At 44.3% G+C, this 22,829-nt stretch overlaps 1 protein-coding gene, 1 long non-coding RNA gene and 1 pseudogene across 2 annotated transcripts in view; 1 reads left to right on the top strand and 2 right to left on the bottom strand.

Moving 5' to 3' along the window:
• LOC111981110 (dematin-like) overlaps positions 1–20,461 on the top strand; it is a 52,998-nt gene extending 32,537 nt beyond the window's left edge. The window contains exons 10-16 of the mRNA XM_070449523.1: positions 2,666–2,769; positions 3,489–3,603; positions 3,685–3,725; positions 3,812–3,868; positions 14,629–14,694; positions 14,783–14,863; positions 17,574–20,461. Of these exons, the coding sequence (XP_070305624.1) occupies positions 2,666–2,769; positions 3,489–3,603; positions 3,685–3,725; positions 3,812–3,868; positions 14,629–14,694; positions 14,783–14,863; positions 17,574–17,687 (578 nt within the window). The 3' untranslated portion in view covers positions 17,688–20,461. The remainder of the gene's footprint in view (positions 1–2,665; positions 2,770–3,488; positions 3,604–3,684; positions 3,726–3,811; positions 3,869–14,628; positions 14,695–14,782; positions 14,864–17,573) is intronic.
• Positions 17,455–22,829, bottom strand: part of LOC111980224 (uncharacterized) — a 401,020-nt pseudogene continuing 395,645 nt past the window's right edge.
• LOC139029473 (uncharacterized) lies at positions 21,649–22,823 on the bottom strand. Its single transcript, XR_011481792.1, has 2 exons — positions 21,736–22,823; positions 21,649–21,699 (listed from the first exon to the last, which is right to left on the bottom strand). It is a non-coding gene; the product is annotated as an uncharacterized lncRNA (long non-coding RNA).

Here is a 22,829-nt window from a genome sequence, read left to right as displayed (position 1 = left end):
CTCAACTTGCCTACCTGGTTAAATAAAGGTGGAATAAAAAATAAATACAAAATGAAATATATATATTTAACCCAATTGGCCTGCATGGCTAATAATATATGCCATGAACTTTACAGTTTGTAGTAGGCCTATGATATTTTCATCCCTAGGAAGAAGCAGGCTTCCGGGTCATTTAGATGACCTCTTTCTGCACATTGTTTTTCCTATATAGCTGTGAGTGAATGTCAGAGACGTGAAAGCAATCTACTGTATGTTAAAAAGTCATGTCCATACAAGCTTATTTCTTGGAACAACCATCATACATTGTTCCTAAACTGTCATGGTCAAAACATATTGATACAACATTAGCTAAGATGGAGAGAAGGCTGTCCATAATAAAGCGCTGCTCTACCTTCTTAAAAGCACTATCAACAAGGCAGGTCCTACAGGCCCTACAGGCCCTAGTTTTGTCGCACCTGGACTACTGTTCAGTCGTGTGGTCAGGTGCCACAAAGAGGGACTTAGGAAAATTGCAATTGGCTCCGAACAGGGCAGCATGGCTGGCCCTTGGATGTACACAGAGAGCTAACATTAATAATATGCATGTCAATCTCTACTTGCTCAAAGTGGTGAAGAGGTTGACTTAATCACTACTTGTATTTGTAAAAGGTATTGACATGTTGAAAGCACCGAGCTGTCTGTTTAAACGACTAGCACACAGCTCAGACACCCATGTATACCCCACAAGACATGCCACCAGAGGTCTCTTCACGGTCCCCAAGTCCAGAACAGACTATGGGAGGTGCACAGTATTACATAGAGCCACGACTACATGGAACTCTATTCCACATCAGGTAACAGTAGAATCAGATTTAAAAAATGTTATAAAAATGCATGTTATGGAATAGCGGGGACTGTGAAGCAACACAAACATAGGCACAGACACATACATACACACACACACACACACACGCGATAACATACGCACAATACACACACGTACACATGGATTTTGTGTTGTAGATATGTGGTAGTGGAGTAGAGGCCTGAGGGCACACACTTGTATTGTAATGTTTTTAAAATTGTATAACTGCTTTTAATTTTGCCCGGACCACAGGAAGAGTAGCAGATGCCTTGGCAGCAGCAAACTGGGATCCATAATAAATACAAAGTAAATGTCCATAAATGAATATATATTCATAAATTGTCTTAACTTCTAACCCTAATTCTAACCCTAATTGTAAACCTAAACCTAACCCCTAGAGGTAAATTCACACACTACGGAGAAGGACGGTATGGAGTGTTGCAATGTCGTTTTTCGTCACAAAAGGGACGGAGCCTTGTAATACGCTCCGGCATGCAATGTACTTTTGTACTACCTGAAAATTGAGAGACACCTTATCATTCCTTCCGCAGCCGTTGTGGCAGTGTTGTCGCTTGGTTCCTTGATCTGATCTATAGGCTATTCATCAAAATATTATTCATAGGCTATTCATCAGTGTAGTAGTAATCTCAGCGACTGTTCAAACAATAAAAATCCACCCCAAAAGGTATTTTGTATACAAGAAATAACCAGTGATTCCAGGCTAGTGTGAAATGGTAGAACCTGTTGTAGCCAGCTAGCTAGCCATGTGCTTTTTTTCTCTGTGACCAAAACATGCTTTTCTATTTTTTGCTGATATCAGAATGAATACACAAGCAGCATATCAAACTGGGATAATGTTTTAGGTTACACCGGTATAAATTTGCAAACATTTCTAAAAAACTGTTTTTGCTTTGTCATTATGGGGCATTGTGTGTAGATTGATGAGGGGGAAAAACTGTAATACATTTTAGAATAAGGCTGTAATGTAACAAAATGTGGAAAAGGTCAAGGGGTCTGAATACTTTCCGAAGGCACTGTATAAGTATATTTGCCAGGGCATATTTTTTAATTATAAATCTGATTTATTTCACATGAAGCTAGCTAGCATGGTTAAACACTCATTTCACGCTACTTCGAAACTGAAGTTACTTTTTCGTAGCAGGTTAGGAGAACTTACGGAGCAGGTTAGTAGAATTAACGTAGCAGGTTAGGAGACTGAGGTTAAGGTTAGGAAAAGGGTTAGGGTTAGCAAAAATGCTCTCCTAACCTGCTACGAAAATTCATTTTTATTGAAGTGGCGTGAAAAGAGTGTCCCAGCTAGCTTGCTGTGTTTTTAGCCAGGCTAATCTAGAGGCGGAAAAAACGCACACCTATTTAGGCGAGGTGCTGGCTAGCGGAGTAGAACACTTGAAAAATTAAAGGAGAGCCACACACTCTAGGAGCTCAGATGCAATCATTTAATAACCAAGATTTCGACAGACAAGCTGTCTTCATCGGGGTATAGCTAGGCTGTCAGCTAGCTACTACTAGCAAGGGAAGGCGGCAACACTTCACAAAATGAAATGACAGAAATAAAAAACTTTGCTATCGCCCCCTTATGAATGGGAGTGGGACTGGTGAGGATATCATGACACCAGAAGATGTCTGCTGTTCCAAAATTCCCACTCCACGCACATGAACGGAGTGAAGCTTGTAGTAAGTAGCCTTAAGCCTCAAATAGCCTTTTTCCTTGACTTGTGGGGACAAGGATAGAAAAACCAAACACACACACGTGATTGGATAGGTAGTGGTAGTGTGTGGTCTGACCTGTTGTTGCCACAGAGATCGAGTGGAGGAAGAGGAAGGAGGAAGAGGAAGAGGGGAAGGATGAGTTTGAAGTCCTGACTGATGACGCCAAGACACTACAGGAGCAGGAGCTCCACAAGGTAACTCTTGACATGGATTCCTTCTTCGTAATGTATTACATAAGTGCTTTTATAATGCTTATTCAGTATATACAGTATATTATCATAGGAAGTTTTACCGTCTTCACTAATCAATATTTATCGATTGATGGTGTGTCTGTGTGCATGTGTAACGGATGTGAAATGGCTAGCTAGTTAGCGGGTACGCGCTAYTAGCGTTTCAATCAGTTACGTCACTTGCTCTGAAACCTATWAGTAGTGTTGCCCCTTGCTCTGCAAGGGCCGRGGCTTTTGTGGAGCGATGGGTAARGACGCTTCGTGGGCGACTGTTGTTGARGTGTGCAGAYGGTCCCTGGTTCGCGCCCGTGTCGGGGCGAGGGGACGGTCTAAAGTTATACTGTTACATTGATGCTGTTGACCCGGATCACTGGTTGCTGCGGAAAAGGAGGAGGTTGAAAGCGGGGTGAGTGTAACGGATGTGAAATGGCTAGCTAGTTAGCGGGTACGCGCTAGTAGCGTTTCAATCAGTTACGTCACTTACTCTGAAACCTATTAGTAGTGTTGCCCCTTGCTCTGCAAGGGCCGTGGCTTTTGTGGAGCGATGGGTAACGACGCTTCGTGGGTGACTGTTGTTGATGTGTGCAGAAGGTCCCTGGTTCGCGCCCGTGTCGGGGCGAGGGGACGGCCTAATGTTATACTGTTACACATGGGTGTGTTTGTGTGTGTGGCGTGTGTGCCAGATCAAGTCTAACCTGGGCATGCTGATCCTGAAGGAGGAGAAGGAGGAGCAGGAGAAGGCTCTACTTGACCGCAGGAAGACGCAGTCACTGCCAGACAGAACACACATGCACACAAGTAAGTTACAGTCCATTGTGTGTGTCTGTGTGTGTGTGTGTGCTAGAACCTGATTTTGATTGGTTGCTCTGATGTCTTCAGGTTTCTCCTTGAAGTTGTCCTCCAGCTCAGGTCTGACCAGGGTGAGTGTACAGTGTTTTTGCATGTGTTGCAGTAAGTGTGTATGTGTGTGTGTGCGTGATGATTTATATGTGTTACCTCTGTGCAGATGCAGCCTGCAGAGTTCACTACAGAGGGAAATCAGGGCAAAACAGGTAGGCTGCAGGTATCATGTATTACAAAAACAGTTGTAGTAGTGAAGTAGGACCCACACAATCAGTTTCACCAAATTACCCCATGATGTCTATCTCATCTCTGTACCCCACACATGTAATTATTTGTAAGGACCCTCAGTCAAACAGTGAATTCATAACAAAAATTCAACCACAAAGACCAGAGAGGTTTTCCAATGCCTTGCAAAGAAGAGCACCTATGGCAAGACTTGAAAATGGCTGTCTAGCAATGATCAACAACCAACTTGATGAATGCATGAAGAATTTTATAAATTATAATTATTGATTGATTCACAAAATGTGTCATTATGGGGTATTGTGTGTAGATGGGGGAAAATATATATTTAATTCATTTTGAACAAACAAAAACAACAAAATGCACATGCAGTGCATTCGGAAAGTATTCAGACCCCTTGACTTTTTCCACATTTTGTTACGTTACAGCCTTATTCTAAAATGTATTAAATAAAACATTTTCCTCATCAATCTACACACAATACTCCATAATGACAAAGTGAAAACAAGTTTTTAGAAAATGTTGCTAATTTATGAAAAATATAAAACCTCATGTCTTATTTACGTAAGTATTCAGACCCTTTGCTATGAGACTCGAAATTGAGCTCAGGTGCATCCTGTTTCTATTGGTCATCCTTGATGTTTCTACAACTTGATTGGAGTACACCTGTGGTAAATTCAATTGATTGGACATGATTTGGAAAGTCACACACCTGTCTATATAAGGTCCCACAGTTGAAAGTGCATGTCAGACCAAACCCCAAGCCATGAGGTCGAAGGAATTGTCCGTAGAAATCCGAGACAGGATTGTGTCGAGGCATAGATCTGGGGACGGGTACCAAAACATTTCTGCAGCATTGAAGCTCCCTAAGAACACAGTGGCCTCCATCATTCTTAAATGGAAGATGTTTGGAAACACCAAGACTTTTCCTAGAGCTGGCCGCTCGGCCAAACTGAGCAATTGGGGGAGAAGGGCCTTGGTCAGGGAGGTAACGAAGAACTCTAATGGTCAATGACAGAGCTCCAGAGTTCCTATGTGGAGATGGTGGAACCTTCCAGAAGGACAACCATCTCTGCAGCACTCCAACAATCAGGCCTTTATGGTAGAGTAGCCAGACTGAAGCCACTTCTCAGTAAAAGGCACATGACAGCCCGCTTGGAGTTTGCCAAAAGTCACCCAAAAGAAACAAGATTATCTGGTCTGATGAAATCAAGGTTTGAACTCTATGGCCTGAATACCAAGTGTCACGTCTTTAGGAAACCTGGCACCATCCCTACGGTTAAGCGTGGTGGTGGCAGCATCATGCTGTGGGGATGTTTTTCAGCGGCGGGACTGGGAGACTAGTCAGGATCAAGGGAAAGATGAACAGAGCAAAGTACAGAGATATCCTTGATAAAAACCTGCTCCTGTCACGTTCCTGACCTGTTTTCTCTTGTTTTTTGTTTGTTTAGTTGTAGGCGAGTTGGATGGCCAGTCTATCTGTGTTGGTTCTATGTGGGAGTTGATTGTTAATTAGCCTTATATGGTCTCAATCAGGACAGGTTTATTCATTTCCTCTGATTGAGAATCATATATAGGTAGGTCTGTTTACACTGTATGTGTGGTGATTGTCTTCCGTGTCTGTGTATGTTGCACCACACGGAGCTGTTTCGTTTGTTCGTTCTTTGTTGTCTCCAGAGTCCTGTACGCGCTGTTCCTTCTCCCCGTACCACCCTGATGTGCGTGCCCTCAGTCCGGTACCACCCAGTGCCGTTACCACGCACCAGCCTATAGTACGCCTTGAATCCAGTGTGTCCTGTTGCTGCTCCCCCACTAGCCTGAAGGTGCGTGTCCTTAGCCCGGTACCTCCATTCCGGCACCACGCACCAGGCCTATAGTGCGTCTTCAGCCGCCAGAGTCTGCCGTCTGCCCTGCAGTGCCTGAACTGCCCGTCTCCAACGCCGTCTGAACTGTCCGTCTGCCAAGCGCCGCATGAACTGCCCGTCTGGACTGAGCCTTCAAAGCCGCCCGTCTGCCATGAGCCTGCAAAGCCGCCCGTCTCCATAGCCTGCAAAGCCGCCCGTCTGCCATGACCTTCAGACCGTCGCCAGACAGGAGCCGCCAGAGCCTTCCGCCAGACAGGATCAGCCAGAGCCTTCCGCCAGACAGGATCAGCCAGAGCCAGACAGGATCAGCCAGAGCCGTCCGCCAGCCATGACCAGCCAGAGCCGTCCGTCAGCCATGACCAGCCAGAGCCGTCGTCAGCCAGGACCAGCCAGAAGCGCCGTCAGCCAGGACCAGCCAGAGCCGCCTCCTCAGACCAGCCAGAGCCGTCCGTCACCAGACCAGCCAGGGCGTCGTCAGCCAGGACCAGCCAGACCGTCCGTCACCGACCAGCCAGAGCCGGCACAGAACCAGACCGTCACAGGACCAGCCAGAGCCGTCCAGACAGGACAGCCAGAGCCGGCCAGCAGGAACCAGCCAGAGCCCCAGCCAGAATCCCCAGACCGCCAGCCAGGACCGCCAGAGCCAGCCAGCCAGATCCGGCCCCTCAGTCCGGTGCTGCCCCTCAGTCCGCTGATCCCCTTGTCCCGCTGATGCCTCTTATTTTAGGGGGTGTATTTGGAGGGTAGTCAGTGAGGAGGCTACAAAAGCGGATTGACTATGGTGGGTGGGAACCACGCCCAGAGCCTGAGCCGCCACCGTGATTGATGCCCACCCAGACCTCCCCTAGACTTTTGGTGTGCGTCCGGAGTTTCGCACCTTGAGGGGGGTTATGTCACGTTCCTGGTTTTTCTCTTGTTTTTTGTTTGTGTTTAGTTGTCAGGGCGTGAGTTGGGATGGGCAGTCTGTGTTGTTTGTTCTATTTGGAGTGTGATTTAATTAGCCTTATATGGTTCTCAATCAGGGACAGGTGTTATTCATTTCCTCTGATTGAGAATCATATATAGGATAGGCTGTTTTACCACTGTTAGTTTGTGGGTGATTGTCTTCCGTGTCTGTGTATGTTGCACCACACGAGCTGTTTCGTTTGTTTCGTTTCGTTTGTGTAGTCTATTTTCTGTTCGTCGTTCTTCGTGTCATGTAAGTTCGTTTGTTTCAGGTCTGTTGACTGCGTTTGTTATTTTGTAAAATCTCAAGTGTTTTCGTGTTCGTCTATCATTTAAATAAATTCATTATGTCTAATTCCCACGCTGCGCTTTGGTCCTCTTCCGAGGAGGAGAATTAGACAAGCGTTACAGCTCCAGAGTGTTCAGGACCTCAGAATGGGGCGACGGTTCACCTTCCAACAGGACCATGACCCTAAGCACACAGCCAAGACAATGCAGGAGTGGCTTCGGAGTGGCCCAGCCAGAGCCTGGACTTGAACCGATTGAACATCTCTGGAGAACCTGAAAATAGCTGTGCAGCGACTCCCTATCAAACCTGACAGAGCTTGAGAGGACCGGAGAAGAATGGAGAAACTCCCAAATAAGGTGTGCCAAGCTTGTTGTGTCTACCCAAGAAGACACATCATCAAATGCTTCAACAAAACACAGAGTAAAGGTCTGAAAAACTATGTAAACATGATTTTGTTTTTTAAATCCATTTAAAGATAAGCTGGACGTAACAATGTGGAAAAAAGAGAAGGTCTGAATACTTACCGAATGCACTGTAGATTTACTATGAAAATTATAATATTTTCACATTTCTATGTATTAAAAGCAGTGAATTATTGTGTGGCCAGATAGTGTGTACAGTATGTCATCTGTGTTGTGTATGTGCGGGCAGAGTAGATACTAGAGATTCTCAATGCTTATGATCAATCGTTTGATTATGGTGACAGTATAACTTTAAACGTCCCCTGCCCCGACACGCGCGCGCAACCAGGGACCCTCTGCACACATCAACAACACGCCCACGAAGCGTCGTTACCCCATCGTCCACAAAACCGCGCCCTTGCCAGAGCAAGGGGCAACCCTTACTTAAGTCTCAGAGCAAGTACGTAACTGATTGAAATGCTAGTAGCGCGTACCGCTAATTAGCTAGCCATCACATCCGTTAACAGGTAAGACTTGGTCAGGCTTGTCTCTTACTGATGCCTATATCAAAGCAGTGAGACTAGGCCCAGATTCAATCAGATTCTAAACCTATTTTTGCTTGGTCATTATAGGGTATTGTGTGTACAGTCGTGGCCAAAGGTTTAGAATGACACAAATATAAATTTCACAAGTCTGCTGCCTCAGTTTGTATGATGGCAATTTGCATATACTCCAGAATGTTATGAAGAGTGATCAGATAAATTGCAATTAATTGCAAAGTCCCTCTGCCATGCAAATGAACTGAATACCCAAAAACATTTCCACTGCATTTCAGCCCTGCCACAAAAGGACAGGCTGACATCATGTCAGTATTCTCTCGTTAACACAGGTGTGAGTGTTGACGAGGACAAGGCTGACGATCACTCTGTCATGCTGATTGATTTCGAATAACAGACTGGAATCTTCAAAAGGAGGGTGGTGCTTGGAATCATGTTCTTCCTCTGTCAACCATGGTTACCTGCAAGGAAACACGTGCCGTCATCATTGCTTTGCACAAAAAGGGCTTCACAGGCAAGGTATTGCTGCCAGTAAATTCACCTAAATCAACCATTTATCGGATCATCAAGAACTTCAAGGAGAGCGGTTCAATTGTTGTGAAGAAGGCTTCAGGGCGCTCAAGAAAGTCCAGCAAGTGCCAGGACCGTCTCTTAAAGTTGATTCAGCTGCGGGATCGGGGCACCACCAGTACAGAGCTTGCTCAGGAATGGCAGCAGGCAGGTGTGAGTGCATCTGCACGCACAGTGAGGCGAAGACTTTTGGAGGATGGCCTGGTGTCAAGAAGAGCAGCAAAGAAGCCACTTCTCTCCAGGAAAAACATCAGGGACAGACTGATATTCTGCAAAAGGTACAGGGATTGGACTGCTGGGGACTGGGGTTAAGTCATTTTCTCTGATGAATCCCCTTTCCGATTGTTCGGGGCATCAGGAAAAAAGCTTGTCCGGGGAGAAGACAAGGTGACCGCTACCATCAGTCCTGTGTCATGCCAACAGTGAAGCATCCTGAGACTATTCATGTGTGGGGTTGCTTCTCAGCCAAGGGAGTGGGCTCACTCACAATTTTGCCTAAGAACACAGCCATGAATAAAGAATGGTACCAACACATCCTCCAAGAGCAACTTCTCCCAACCATCCAGGAACAGTTTGGTGACGAACAATGCCTTTTCCAGCATGATGGCGCACCTTGCCATGAGGCAAAAGTGATAACTAAGTGGCTCGGAGAACAAAACATAGATATTTTGGGTCCATGGCCAGGAAACTCCCCAGACCTTAATCCCATTGAGAACTTGTGGTCAATCCTCAAGAGGCGGATGGACAAACAAAAACCCACAAATTCTGACAAACATGATTATGCAAGAATGGGCTGCCATCAGTCAGGATGTGGCCCAGAAGTTAATTGACAGCATGCCAGGGCGGATTGCAGAGGTCTTGAAAAAGAAGGGTCAACACTGCAAATATTGACACTGCATCAACTTCATGTAATTGTCATGTAATTCATGACATGTAATTGCTTTTCATTGCTATGACATGTAATTCATTCATGTAATTGCTACAGACCTATAGCTATCCTACCCTGCCTTTCTAAGGTCTTCGAAAGCCAAGTCAACAAACAGATTACCGACCATTTCGAAACCCACCATACCTTCTCCGCTATGCAATCTGGTTTCAGAGCTGGTCATGGGTGCACCTCAGCCACGCTCAAGGTCCTAAACGATATCTTAACCGCCATCGATAAGAAACAATACTGTGCATTCATTGACCTGGCCAAGGCTTTCGACTCTGTCAATCACCACATCCTCATCGGCAGACTCGATAGCCTTGGTTTCTCAAATGATTGCCTCGCCTGGTTCGCCAACTACTTCTCTGATAGAGTTCAGTGTGTCAAATCGGAGGGCCTGTTGTCCGGTCCTCTGGCAGTCTCTATGGTGGTGCCACAGGGTTCAATTCTTGGACCGACTCTCTTCTCTGTATACATCAATGATGTCGCTCTTGCGACTCTTGAGTCTCTGATCCACCTCTACGCAGACGACACCATTCTGTATACTTCTGGCCCTTCTTTGGACACTGTGTTAACAACCCTCCAGACGAGCTTCAATGCCATACAACTCTCCTTCCGTGGCCTCCAATTGCTCTTAAATACAAGTAAAGCTAAATGCATGCTCTTCAACTGATCGCTGCCTGCACCTGCACCTGCCCGCCCGTCCAACATCACTACTCTGGACGGTTCTGACTTACACCTTGCCCAAACCGGCTGCGTGCGTGCGTGCGCTATCGTGCATACATTTATTTTGCCCCCCGACACCAAACACGATCACGACACGCAGGTTAATATATCAAAACAAACTCTGAACCAATGACATTAATTTGGGGACAGGTCAAAAAGCATTAAACATGTATGGTAATTTAGCTAGTTAGCTTGCACTTGCTAGCTAACGTTAATTTGTCCTATTTAGCTAGCTTGCTGTTGCTAGCCAATTTGTCCTGGGATATAAACATGGACTTGTTATTTTACCTGAAATGCACAAGGATCTCTCCTCCGACAATTAATCCACACATAAAACGGCCAACCGAATCGTTTCTAGTCATCTCTCCTCCTTCCAGGCTTTTTCATCGTTTAAATTATATGGTGATCGCATCTAAACTTTCATTGTATTACCACGACTACCGGCAAAACAGTTTGTCTTTCTATCACCCACGTGGGTATAACCAATGAGGAGATGTCACGTGGGTACCTGCTTCTATAAACCAATGAGGAGATGGGAGAGGCAGGACTTGCAGCGCGATCTGCGTCAGAAATAGGAACGACATCTATTTTACATGCTGACCAGACCGGACACATCGCGTGCGCGAGCATCGCAAAATACATTTAGAAAACCATGTTATTCAATTATTGCACCCACACTGCTTGCGCGCGCCAACGAGCGTCTGCGACACCAAGGGCTAAAATAGATGTCGTTCCTATTTCTGACGCAGATCGCGCTGCAAGTCCTGCCTCTCCCATCTCCTCATTGGTTTATAGAAGCAGGTATCCACGTGCCCTTGGTGTCGCAGACGCTTGTTGGCGCGCGCAAGCAGTGTGGGTGCAATAATTGAATAACATGGCGATGTGTCCGGTCTGGTCAGCATGTTAGAATATGTGGACAACTACAAATACCTAGGTGTCTGTTTAGACTGTAAACTCTCCTTCCAGACTCACATCAAACATTTCCAATCCACAGTAAAATCTAGAATTGGCTTTCTATTTCGCAACAAAGCATCCTTCACTCATGCTGCCAAACATACCCTTGTAAAACTGACCATCCTACCGATCCTCGACTTCGGCGATGTCATTTACAAAATAGCCTCCAATACCCTACTCAATAAATTGGATGCAGTCTATCACAGTGCCATCCGTTTTGTCACCAAAGCCCCATATACTACCCACCACTGCGACCTGTACGCTCTCATTGGCTGGCCCTCGCTTCATACTCGTCGCCAAACCCACTGGCTCCAGGTCATCTACAAAACCCTGCTAGGTAAAGTCCCCCCTTATCTCAGCTCGCTGGTCACCATAGCAGCACCCACCTGTAGCACGCGCTCCAGCAGGTATATCTCTCTGGTCACCCCCAAAACCAATTCTTCCTTTGGCTGCCTCTCCTTCCAGTTCTGGCTGGAATGAACTACAAAAATCTCTGAAACTGGAAACACTTATCTCCCTCACTAGCTTTAAACTTTATTTTGCACATTCTTCCACTGCAAATCTACCATTCCAGTGTTTTACTTGCTATATTGTATTTACTTCGCCACCATGGCCTTTTTTTTGCCTTTACCTCCCTTATCTCACCTCATTTGCTCACATCGTATATACTTATTTTTTTTCAACTGTATTATTGACTGTATGTTTGTTTTACTCCATGTGGTAACTCTGTGTTGTTGTATGTGTCGAACTGCTTTGCTTTATCTTTGCCAGGTCGCAATTGTAAATGAGAACTTGTTCTCAACTTGTCTACCTGGTTAAATAAAGGTGAAATAAAAAATAAAATAAAAATTGTCAATAAAAGCCTTTGACATTGTAACGGTGTTCCTCTTCCTCCGAAGAGGAGGAGCATGGATTGAACCAAGGCGCAGCGTTGTGATAAGACATGATAATTTATTAAACAAAAACAGACGAAGACGAAAACGAACTATACTTGATATAACTAACAAAACAACAAACGATGTAGACAGACCTGGACGTAAGAACTTACATGTAACACGAAGAACGCACGAACAGGGAAATGACTACATAAAAACCGAACGAACAAAATGAAACAGTCCCGTATGGTGCAACATAGACAGACACTGACACAGGAGACAACCACCCACAAACCAACACTGTGAAACTACCTACCTTAATATGATTCTCAATCAGAGGAGATGAAAACCACCTGCCTCTAATTGAGAACCATATTAGGTACCCATTAACCAACATAGAAACAGAAAACATAGACTGCCCACCCAAACTCACGTCCTGACCAACTAACACATACAAAACTAACAGAAAACAGGTCAGGAACGTGACAGACATGCTTGTAATTATACTTCAGTATTCCATAGTAACATCTGACAAAAATATCTAAAGACACTGAGGCAGCAGACTTTGTGAAAATTTATATTTGTGTCTCAAAACTTTTGGCTACGACTGTAGATTCATAAGGGGGGGGACTATTTAATACATTTTAGAATAAGGCTGTAACGTAACAAAATGTGGAAAAAGTCAAGGGTTCTGAATATTTTCTGAATGCACTGCATATATACAGTACCAGTCGAAAGTTTGGACACACCTACTCATTCAAGTGTTTTCTTTATCTTTACTATTTTCTACATTGTAGAATAATAGTGAAGACATCAAAACTATGAAATAACACAAAAGGAATCATGTAGTAACCAAAAAGTGTTAAACAAATAAAAATATATTTTATTTTTGAGATTCTTCAAAGAAGCCACCCTTTGCCTTGATGACAGCTTTGCACACTCTTGGCATTCTCTCAACCATCTTCATGAGGAATGCTTTTCCAACAGTCTTGAAGGACTTCCCACATATGCTGAGCACTTGTTGGCTGCTTTTCTGCTGTCCAACCCATCCCAAACCATCTCAATTAGGTTGAGGTCGGGTGATTGTGGAGGCCAGGTCATCTGATGCAGCACTCCATCACTCTCCTTCTTGGTCAAATAGCCCTTACACAGCCTGGAGATGTGTTTTGGGTCATTGTCCTGTTGAAAAACAAATGGTAGACGCAAACTAAACGCAAACTAGATGGAATGGTGTATCGCTGCAGAATGCTATAGTAGCCATGCTGGTTAAGTGTGCCTTGATTTCTAAATAAATCACGACAGTGTCACCAGCAAAGCACCCCCACACCATCACACCACCTCCTCCATTCTTCACGGTGGCAACCACACATGCTGAGATCATCTGTTCACCTACTAGATTTCCACCTGTCTAATGTCCATTGCTCGTGTTTCTTTGCCCAAGCAAGAGTCTTCTTTTTATTGGTGTCCTTTAGTTGTGATTTATTTGCAGCAATTCGACCACGAAGGCCTGATTCACGCAGTCACCTCTGAACAGTTGATGTTGAGATGTGTCTGTTACTTGAACTCTGTGAAGCATTTATTTGGAGTTAACTCTAATGAACGTATCCTCTGTAGCAGAGGTAACTCTGGGTCTTCCTTTCTTGAGGCGGTCCTCATGAGAGCCAGTTTCATCATAGCGCTTTTTGGTAGAAAATAGTCTAAATAAAGAAAAACCCTAGAATGAGTTGGTGTGCCAACTTTTGACTGGTTCTGTATATACACACAGTGGCCAGTTGCCTCCAGAACAACCAAAATTCTTTGGGGAATGTATTCTACAAGGTGTGGCGTTCAAATTATGCTCAGTTGGTAGCAAGGGACCTAACGTGTGCCAGGAAAACATTCCCCACACCATTACACCACCGCCACCAGCCTGTACTGTTGACACCAGGCAGGATGGGGCCATGGACTCACGTTGCTTACGCCAAATCCTGACTCTGCCATCAGCATGTTTTTCCACTCCTTAATTGTCCAGTGAAGGTGATCGCGTGCCCACTGGAGACGCTTCTTCTTGTTTTTAGCTTATAGGAGCAAAACCTGGTGTGGTCGTCAGCTGCAATAGCCCATCTGTGACAAGGAATGACGAGTTGTGTACTGTGCCGTTATTTGCCCCAATGCCTGTATGCCTGCTTTATATAGCAAGCTACAGCCATGTGACTCACTGTCTGTAGGAGCAAACTATTTTCGTGAACGGGGTGGTGTACCTAATAAACTGGCCACTGAGTGTATATTAAAGTGTATATCTACAGCCTTTTATATGTTGAATATAACTATTTAATTATCTTCTTTTCTCTTGTCTCTCCCTGTTGTGTTGTGCAGCTGAACAGGTAAGGGTGTTCTTATGCCAGGATTTATTCTGATCAGCACCAGATCTGCGTTAATATCTAACTGAGCCGACATCTGTAGCCTTGACATGCGATCTCCACGAAAGCGATAACATTGCCTTTTAAAAAGCTGTGTTGTCTACAAGCGTGGTCAGGTTGAATCCCGGCCTTATTTTCATACCGACTCTTCCCTCTGCTCAAGTCATATCTATCTACCTCCAAGGCATTTTGATTACACAAACGGCGTGTGTGTGTGTGTGTGTCTAGAATGGAGAGGCACCGCGGGAAAGGATGGACAGAGGAAACTCACTGCCAAGTATGCTGGAACAGAAGGTGAGCACTGGTGAATATGCACCACGCATTCATGCACACAGGCAAAAATATATATAAAGACCCAGCCAGAACTGTGTTTTCTCCTCAGATCTACCCATATGAAATGCTCATAGTCACCCACAGAGGGCGCTGCAAGCTGCCGCCAGGCGTGGACCGTACCAGACTGGAGGTGTGTGTGCGTGTACATATCAATCAATCAATCAATTTTATTTTATATAGCCCTTCGTACATCAGCTAATATCTCGAAGTGCTGTACAGACACCCAGCCTAAAACCCCAAACAGCTAGTAATGCAGGTGTAGAAGCACGGTGGCTAGGAAAAACCTAGGAAGAAACCTAGAGAGGAACCAGGCTATGAGGGGTGGCCAGTCCTCTTCTGGCTGTGCCGGGTGGAGATTATAACAGAACTATTGCCAAGATGTTCAAAATGTTCATAAGTGACAAGCATGGTCAAATAATAATCATGAATAATTTCAGTTGGCTTTTCATAGCCGATCATCAAGAGTGAAAAACAACAGGTCTGGGACAGGTGGCGGTTCCATAACCGCAGGCAGAACAGCTGAAACTGGAATAGCAGCAAGGCCAGGCGGACTGGGGACAGCAAGGAGTACACGGGCGGCAGTCCCGACGCATGGTCTGGGCCCAGGTCCTCCGAGAGAAAGAAAGAGAGAAGGAGAAAATTAGAGAGAGCCAAGATTTTCAAAATTTTCATAAATGACAAGCATGGTCAAATAATAATCAGGAATAAATCTCAGTTGGCTTTTCATAGCCGATCATTAAGAGTTGAAAACAGCAGGTCTGGGACAGGTAGGGGTTCCATAACCGCAGGCAGAACAGTTGAAACTGGAATAGCAGCAAGGCAGGCGGACTGGGACAGCAAGGAGTCACCACGGCCGGTAGTCCCGACGTATGGTCCTAGGGCTCAGGTCCTCCGAGAGAAAAGAAAGAGAGAAGGAGAAAATTAGAGAGAGCCAAGATTTTCAAATGTTCATAAATGACAAGCATGGTCAATAATAATCAGGAATAAATCTCAGTTGGCTTTTCATAGCCGATCATTAAGAGTTGAAAACAGCAGGTCTGGGACAGGTAGGGGTTCCGTAACCGCAGGCAGAACAGTTGAAACTGAATGCAGCAAGGCCAGCGTGATCGGGGACAGCAAGGTGTCATCATGCCCGGTAGTCCTGACGTATGGTCCTAGGGCTCAGGTTCTCAGAGAGAAAGAGAGAACGAGAGAATTAGAGAGAGCATACTTAAATTCACACAGGACACTGGATAAGACAGGAGAAGTACTCCAGGTAACCAACTGACCCTAGCCCCCCGACACAAACTACTGCAGCATAAATACTGGAGGCTGAGACAGGAGCGGTCAGGAGACACTGTGGCCCCATCCGAAGAAACCCCCGGACAGGGCCAAATAGGAAGGGCCATATGGGCCATATGATGTCATATGTGTGTTATTACTCAAATGTACAGATGAAGTCGGAAGTTTACATACACTTAGGTTGGAGTCATTAAAACTCGTTTTTCAACCACCATAAATTTCTTGTTAACAAACTATAATATTGGCAAGTGGGTTAGGACATCTACTTTGTGCATGACACAAGTCATTTTTCCAACAATTGTTTACAGACAGATGATTTAACTTATAATTCACTATATCACAATTCCAGTGGGTCAGAAGTTTACATACACTAAGTTGACTGTGCCTTTAAACAGGAAAATTGGAAAATTCCAGAAAATGATGTCAAGCTTCTGATAGGCTTATTGACATAATTTGAGTCAATTGGAGGTGTACCTGTGGATTGTATTTCAAGGTACCACGTTCATCTGTACATACAATAGTACGCAAGTACAAACACCATGGGACCACACAGCCGTCATACCGCTCAGGAAGGAGACGTGTTCTGTCTCCTAGAGATGAACGTACTTTGGTGCGAAAAGTGCAAATCAATCGCCGAACAACAGCAAAGGACCTTGTGAAGATGCTGGAGGAAACCAGTACAAAAGTATCTATATCCACAGTAAAACGAGTCCTATATCGACATAAGGGACTGGTGCAGGAGGGACTGGTGCACTACACAAAATAGATGGCATCATGACGTAGGAAAATTATGTGGATATATTGAAGCAACATCTCAAGACATCAGTCAGGAAGTTAAAGCTTGGTCGCAAAGTGCTTCTACACCTGCATTGCTTGCTGTTTGGGGTTTTAGGCTGGGTTTCTGTACAGCACTTCGAGATATTAGCTGATGTACGAAGGGCTATATAAAATAAACTTGATTTGATTTGATTTGAAATGGGTCTTCCAAATGGACAATGACCCATGCATACTCCCAAAGTTGTGGCAAAATGGCTTAAGGACAACAAGTCAAGGTATTGGAGTGGCCATCACAAAGCCTTGACCTCAAATTATGTGGGCAGAACTGAAAAAGTGTGTGCGAGCAAGGAGGCCTACAGACCTGACTCGGTTACACCAGCTCTGTCAGGAGGAATGGGCCAAAATTCACCCAACTTATTGTGGGAAGCTTGTGGAAGGGTACCTGCAACGTTTGACCCAAGTCAAACAATTTAAGGCAATGCTACCAAATACTAATTGAGTGTATGTAAACTTCTGACCCACTGGGAATGTGATGAAAGAAATGAAAGCTGAAATAAATCATTATCTCTACTATTATTCTGACATTTCACATTCTTAAAATAATGTGGTGATCCTAACTGACCTAAGACAGTGAATTTTTACTCTGATAAAATGTCAGGATTTTTGAAAAACTGAGTTTACATGTATTTGGCTAAGGTGTATGTAAACTTCCGACTTCAACTGTATGTGTGTATCTGTGTTAATGTATGTGTGTTACTAAGCGTGTGTGTCTTTCTCCTCAGAGACACCTGTCTCCTGAGGACTTTGAGCGTCTGTTCGGAATGCCCATCGCCGAGTTTGACCGTCTGTCACTATGGAAACGAAATCATTTGAAAAAGAATGTTCAACTTTTCTAGCAGAAAGTGACCTTATCCATCACAGGAAACAGGAACCGCTCCACTGCCTAACAAAGAATACACAACACAACACTATCACACTCTAACTAACCATATATACGTCACATCCTAACTAGTCCTATATCACTGTAGCCATATTCTACCTGTATGTTCCGTTATATCCTCTAGGGCTCTATTCAATCAGATCCGCTTTTGCCGACATCTGCATAGCGGTTGTTTTGGCGGTGTCAGAGGTAGAACTGCACTAGAGCTGTCAAATCCACAAGCACCTCCTGATATTCTACCTAAAGTGGACATTACCATTGGTTGCACAGAGTTGCATTAAGAGAAATCCCATGTAGCCTTGTTTACAAGTTGGAAGACTGGAATGTGAGATGTAATCTATACCTACATTTGGATGATAGAAACCATCATCATTTAGTTTAGTGATTTTCAATTTGAGCGTCATTATTTCTATATGGCCTACATTCTGAACTTCTAACGCGAGTGGGATGGTTGCGGCTGCGTGACAATGATCAAGAGCAGCTGATCATGTTTTAACAGCTCCAACTTAGTTACACCTCCAAAACATCAGCTATGCGAGTGTCTGCTGTCGCTGGTTAATGCTGGATCTGATTGAATCTGGGCCCTAGTCTCACTGGCTTTGATATAGAGCATCAGTACAGAGACAAGCCTGACCAAAGTCTTACCCCTAATCCTAACCGATCTGATCATAAGCATTGAGAATCTCCTAGTATCTACTGCCTCCGCACCACATACACACACACAGATGTACATACTGTACACACACTATCTGGCCACACAATAATTATCACTGCTTTTAATACACCTAGAAATGTGAAAATATTATKATTTTCATAGTAAATCTACAGTGCATTCGGTAAGTATTCAGACCTTCTCTTTTTTCCACATTGTTACGTTACAGCCTTATTCTTAAATGGATTTAAAAAAACAAACATCATGTTTACATAAGTTTTCAGACCCTTTACTCAGTGTTTTGTTGAAGCACCTTTGGCAGTGATTGTCTTCTTGGGTAGGACACAACAAGCTTGGCACACCTTTATTTGGGGAGTTTCTCCCATTCTTCTCTGCAAGTCCTCTCAAGCTCTTGTCAGGTTGAATGGGGGGTGTCGCTGCACAGCTATTTTCAGGTCTCTCCAGAGATGTTCAATCGGGTTCAAGTCCAGGCTCTGGCTGGACCACTCAAGGACATTCATAGACTTGTCCCGAAGCCACTCCTGCATTGTCTTGGCTGTGTGCTTAGGGTCCTGTTGGAAGGTGGACCTTCGCCCCAGTCTGAGGCTCTGAGCACTCTGGAGCAAGTTTTCATCAAGGATCTCTCTGTACTTTGCTCTGTTCATCTTTCTCTTGATCTTGACTAGTCTCCCAGTTCCTCCCGCTGAAAAACATCCCCACAGCATGATGCTGCCACCACCATGCTTCACTGTAGGGATGGTATTGGCCAGGAGATGAGTAGTTCCTGGTTTCCTTCAGACGTGTTACTTGGCATTGAGGCCAAATAATTGGTTTCATCAGACCAGAGAATCTTGTTTCTCATGGTCAGAGTCCTTTAGGTGCCTTTTGGCAAACTCCAAGTGGGCTGTCATGTTGCTTTTACTTAGGAGTGGCTTCCGTCTGGCCACTCTACCATAAAGGCCTGATTGGTGGAGTGCTGCAGAGATGGTTGTCCTTTTGGAAGATTCTCCCATCTCCACAGAGGAACTCTGGAGCTCTATCAGAGTGACCATCGGGTTCTTGGTCACCTCCCTGACCAAGGCCATTTCCTCTGATTGCTCAGTTTTTCCCGGACGGCCAGCTCTAGGAAGAGTCGTGGTGGTTCCAAACTTATTCCATTTAAGAATGATGGAGGCCACTGTGTTTAATGCTGCAGATATGTTTTGGTACTCTTCCCCAGATCTGTGCCTCAACACAATCCTGTCTCGGAGCTCTACGGACAATTCCTTCAACCTCATTGCTTGGTTTTTGCTCTGACATGCACTGTCAACTGTGGGACCTTATATAGACAGATGTGTGCCTTTCCAAATCATGTCCAATCAATTGAATTTACCACAGGTGAACTCCAATAAAGTTGTAGAAACATCTCAAGTATAATCAATGGAAACAGGTTGCACCTAAGCTCAATTTTGGGTCTCATAGCAAATGGTCTGAATACTTGTGTAAATAAGGTGTTTTTATTTTTAATAAATTGGCAACATTTCTAAAAACCTGTTTTTGCTTTGTCGTTATGCGGTATTGTGTGTAGATTGAGGGAAAAACCTTTATTTTTTTGAATAAGGCTGTAAAGTAACAAAATGTGGAGAAAGTCGAGTGGTCTGAATACTTTCCGAAAGCACTGTATGTTCAAACTTCACATTATCACTGTAATTTGTTTTTACATGATTGATCGACCATGGTTCATGTTTTATAGAAATGTTGTTGTGTATTAGTACAGCTTTTTATTCACGTTAATATATTTCCTGGTGTGAACCCATGACTGAGGTTGACAAATATGATTATTGTTATTGTATTCATTTGAAAAGTATTCTCTCTTAGTCCTTCAAAACAGAACAGCGTTATTTTTTTTATTTTCGTGGTTCTTCTCAAATCAGAAATAGGCTCTAAGATCGTAGAAAAGGTTCTGAGACCAGTAGGACATTCCTGGCGTCAAGAACACCAGAAATTATTAACATTCCAAATCCCACCCAGAACAAGACCCGTAATCCCTAGTGTATATGCTGAATTTGGAAAATGAATGAAATAAGTGTTGTATTTTATTTGTTTTAATTACATTTTGCATACTACAACAAATCTAGCTGTATAGAAAACACTGTCCTTTGTCATTCAACAAATTCTACAAGGTGTTTCTTTTCATTTTTTTATTGAATGGATACAGCTACATAAATCAGAGGCCTCGCAGTACAAATACTTGACAAAAAAAAGTTTTGAAATTCAGCTATTAAGAAAAACCTTGATTAAACGATCTCTGTACATTCTGTGAGATATGTTGAGGAGCTGGAACAGAATTCAGAAACAAGACGAGACCCCATCGCCGCTCACATACGGGTCAACCCCATTCTCTATTGACCCTCAATACCTCCACCCCCATCCACCATCAAATACCGCTCCAGCCCCCATACTCGATAACCCTCCACCCCCACGTCGCACCATACAATACCTCCACCACCCATGAATTCCAACCACTCAATACCCTCACCCGACGCGAGTTTCGCTCTAAGAGAACCTCCAGCACTCCCAAACAATCGCGACACATTCAATTAGCACGACCACCCTCAGTCTAGCTGCAGCACAAATTCACATCCAAATGACCAGTGATCCTCCGACCCTCAATCCACCAAATTGACGAGATCAGATACCTCCACCCCCCATCCCTCTGAATACGCGTATCAGCGCCCACTCCACCATCAATAGCGATCCACCCCCATCCACCCTCTACTTACCGTCCACGCCACAATCAATCCGACTGCAATACCATGCCACCCGCCGATACCGAGCCCAGAAGCATCCAATACTCCACGCCCCATTCCTGACCTCAATAACCTCCATCCCCTCAATAACCGCACCAAACCTGCGATATCACAAAACACACAGACGAACTCCAAACACCTTCCCACTAGTGATAGTCTCACAATCGCAAGAACTAACACCATGTCATTCCAATCAGGACGTCTCTAACACAGCACAATCCAAACAGCACCTATCCCCGTGTATTCTATTCTATCCAAATACTAACGCGACCATCTCTCCACAACACTCTTCAAGCAGCGAACACACAACTCGCCGATGAGCAGCACTTCCACTTAGCATCATCCAAGCTACCACCATTCTGTCCACAATACACACTCTCAAACACACACACTCCAAACAGCCTTCCCTTAGTCATCATCCAACTACCACCATCTTCCACACACTCTCAAACACACACACTCCAAACAGCCTTCCCTTAGTCATCATCCAACTACCACCATTTTCCACACACTCTCAAACACACACACTCCAAACAGCCTTCCCTTAGTCATCATCCAACTACCACCATCTTCCACACACTCTCAAACACACACACCATCTAGCTTCTACTTCCCCACTGGTAACAGACTGATGTCTTCAGAGAGAGAAAACACATCTCTCCCTCCCACATCCCTCGCTGATCTAGGTATGATGCCTAATTCTATTTTTCGTAAAAACAAAAACAGTCAATCACATTGAGAGACGGGAACATTTATAATGTACATATAATATAAATGTCAATACTCTTGTCACACTGTCGTTGGCATTAGAAAGGATGGATTTAATGCAATTGTGGTTCAAACGGATTTCTCTTTTTTTATTCAAGTGCTCTTGCTTGCTCTTTTTGGGTGGGACACAGACACAGCGAAGGTACTTTATATATCTTAGGCACCATAGCCTAGGTACTTTATATACTATATTTCTTAGGCACCATAGCCTAGGTACTTTATATACCTTAGGCACCATAGCCGAGGTACATTATATACTATATATCTTAGGCACCATAGCATAGGTACTTTATATATTAGATAACATTACTAAGATATAAAGTACCTAGGCAAAGACCTTTATATGAGTTGCAGCGTAGGTCTTCCTTTGCCAAGCACACAAACATGTAATAGGTAAAAAGGTGGTCTGACTATTATCCCAATTATCAACTCAAAATTACAAAATGGATTTGCCTTTTATTTAATACGGCAGTGATGCCCCAGCCTAGGGACAGTCAATAAAGAAATGTACATTGTAGATTGAATCGTCATGTATCATTTATAGAAATGTACAATGTAGATTTAATCATGTGTCATTTGTTCAGATCCACTGTTAAACTCCAATGACATTAGATTCATTCTAGATGATGAAATAAATAAACATGATGCTAGGACTGATTCTCTGGAGGCCAAGTAACAAAGACCCATCCTACTGCCCCTCAGAGAGGGAGAGAGAAAGGGAGAAGAGGCACAAGACCGGAGAGCAGAGGGAGGGAGAAGAGGAGAGCGGTAGAAAAGAGAGCAGGAAAAGAGGGGGACACGGAGGGAGTAGGATAGGGACGGAGTGGGAGGGAGAGCGGGAGGGAGGGATACAGAGGGAGGGAGGGAGGGATACGGAGAGCAGGAGGGA

The sequence above is a fragment of the Salvelinus sp. IW2-2015 genome, linkage group LG20 (genome assembly GCF_002910315.2).
Source record: "Salvelinus sp. IW2-2015 linkage group LG20, ASM291031v2, whole genome shotgun sequence".
In the NCBI taxonomy this organism is placed as follows: domain Eukaryota; kingdom Metazoa; phylum Chordata; class Actinopteri; order Salmoniformes; family Salmonidae; genus Salvelinus; species Salvelinus sp. IW2-2015.
Note: the sequence above shows the minus strand (reverse complement) of the source record. Positions and strands in the feature narration are given on the sequence as shown.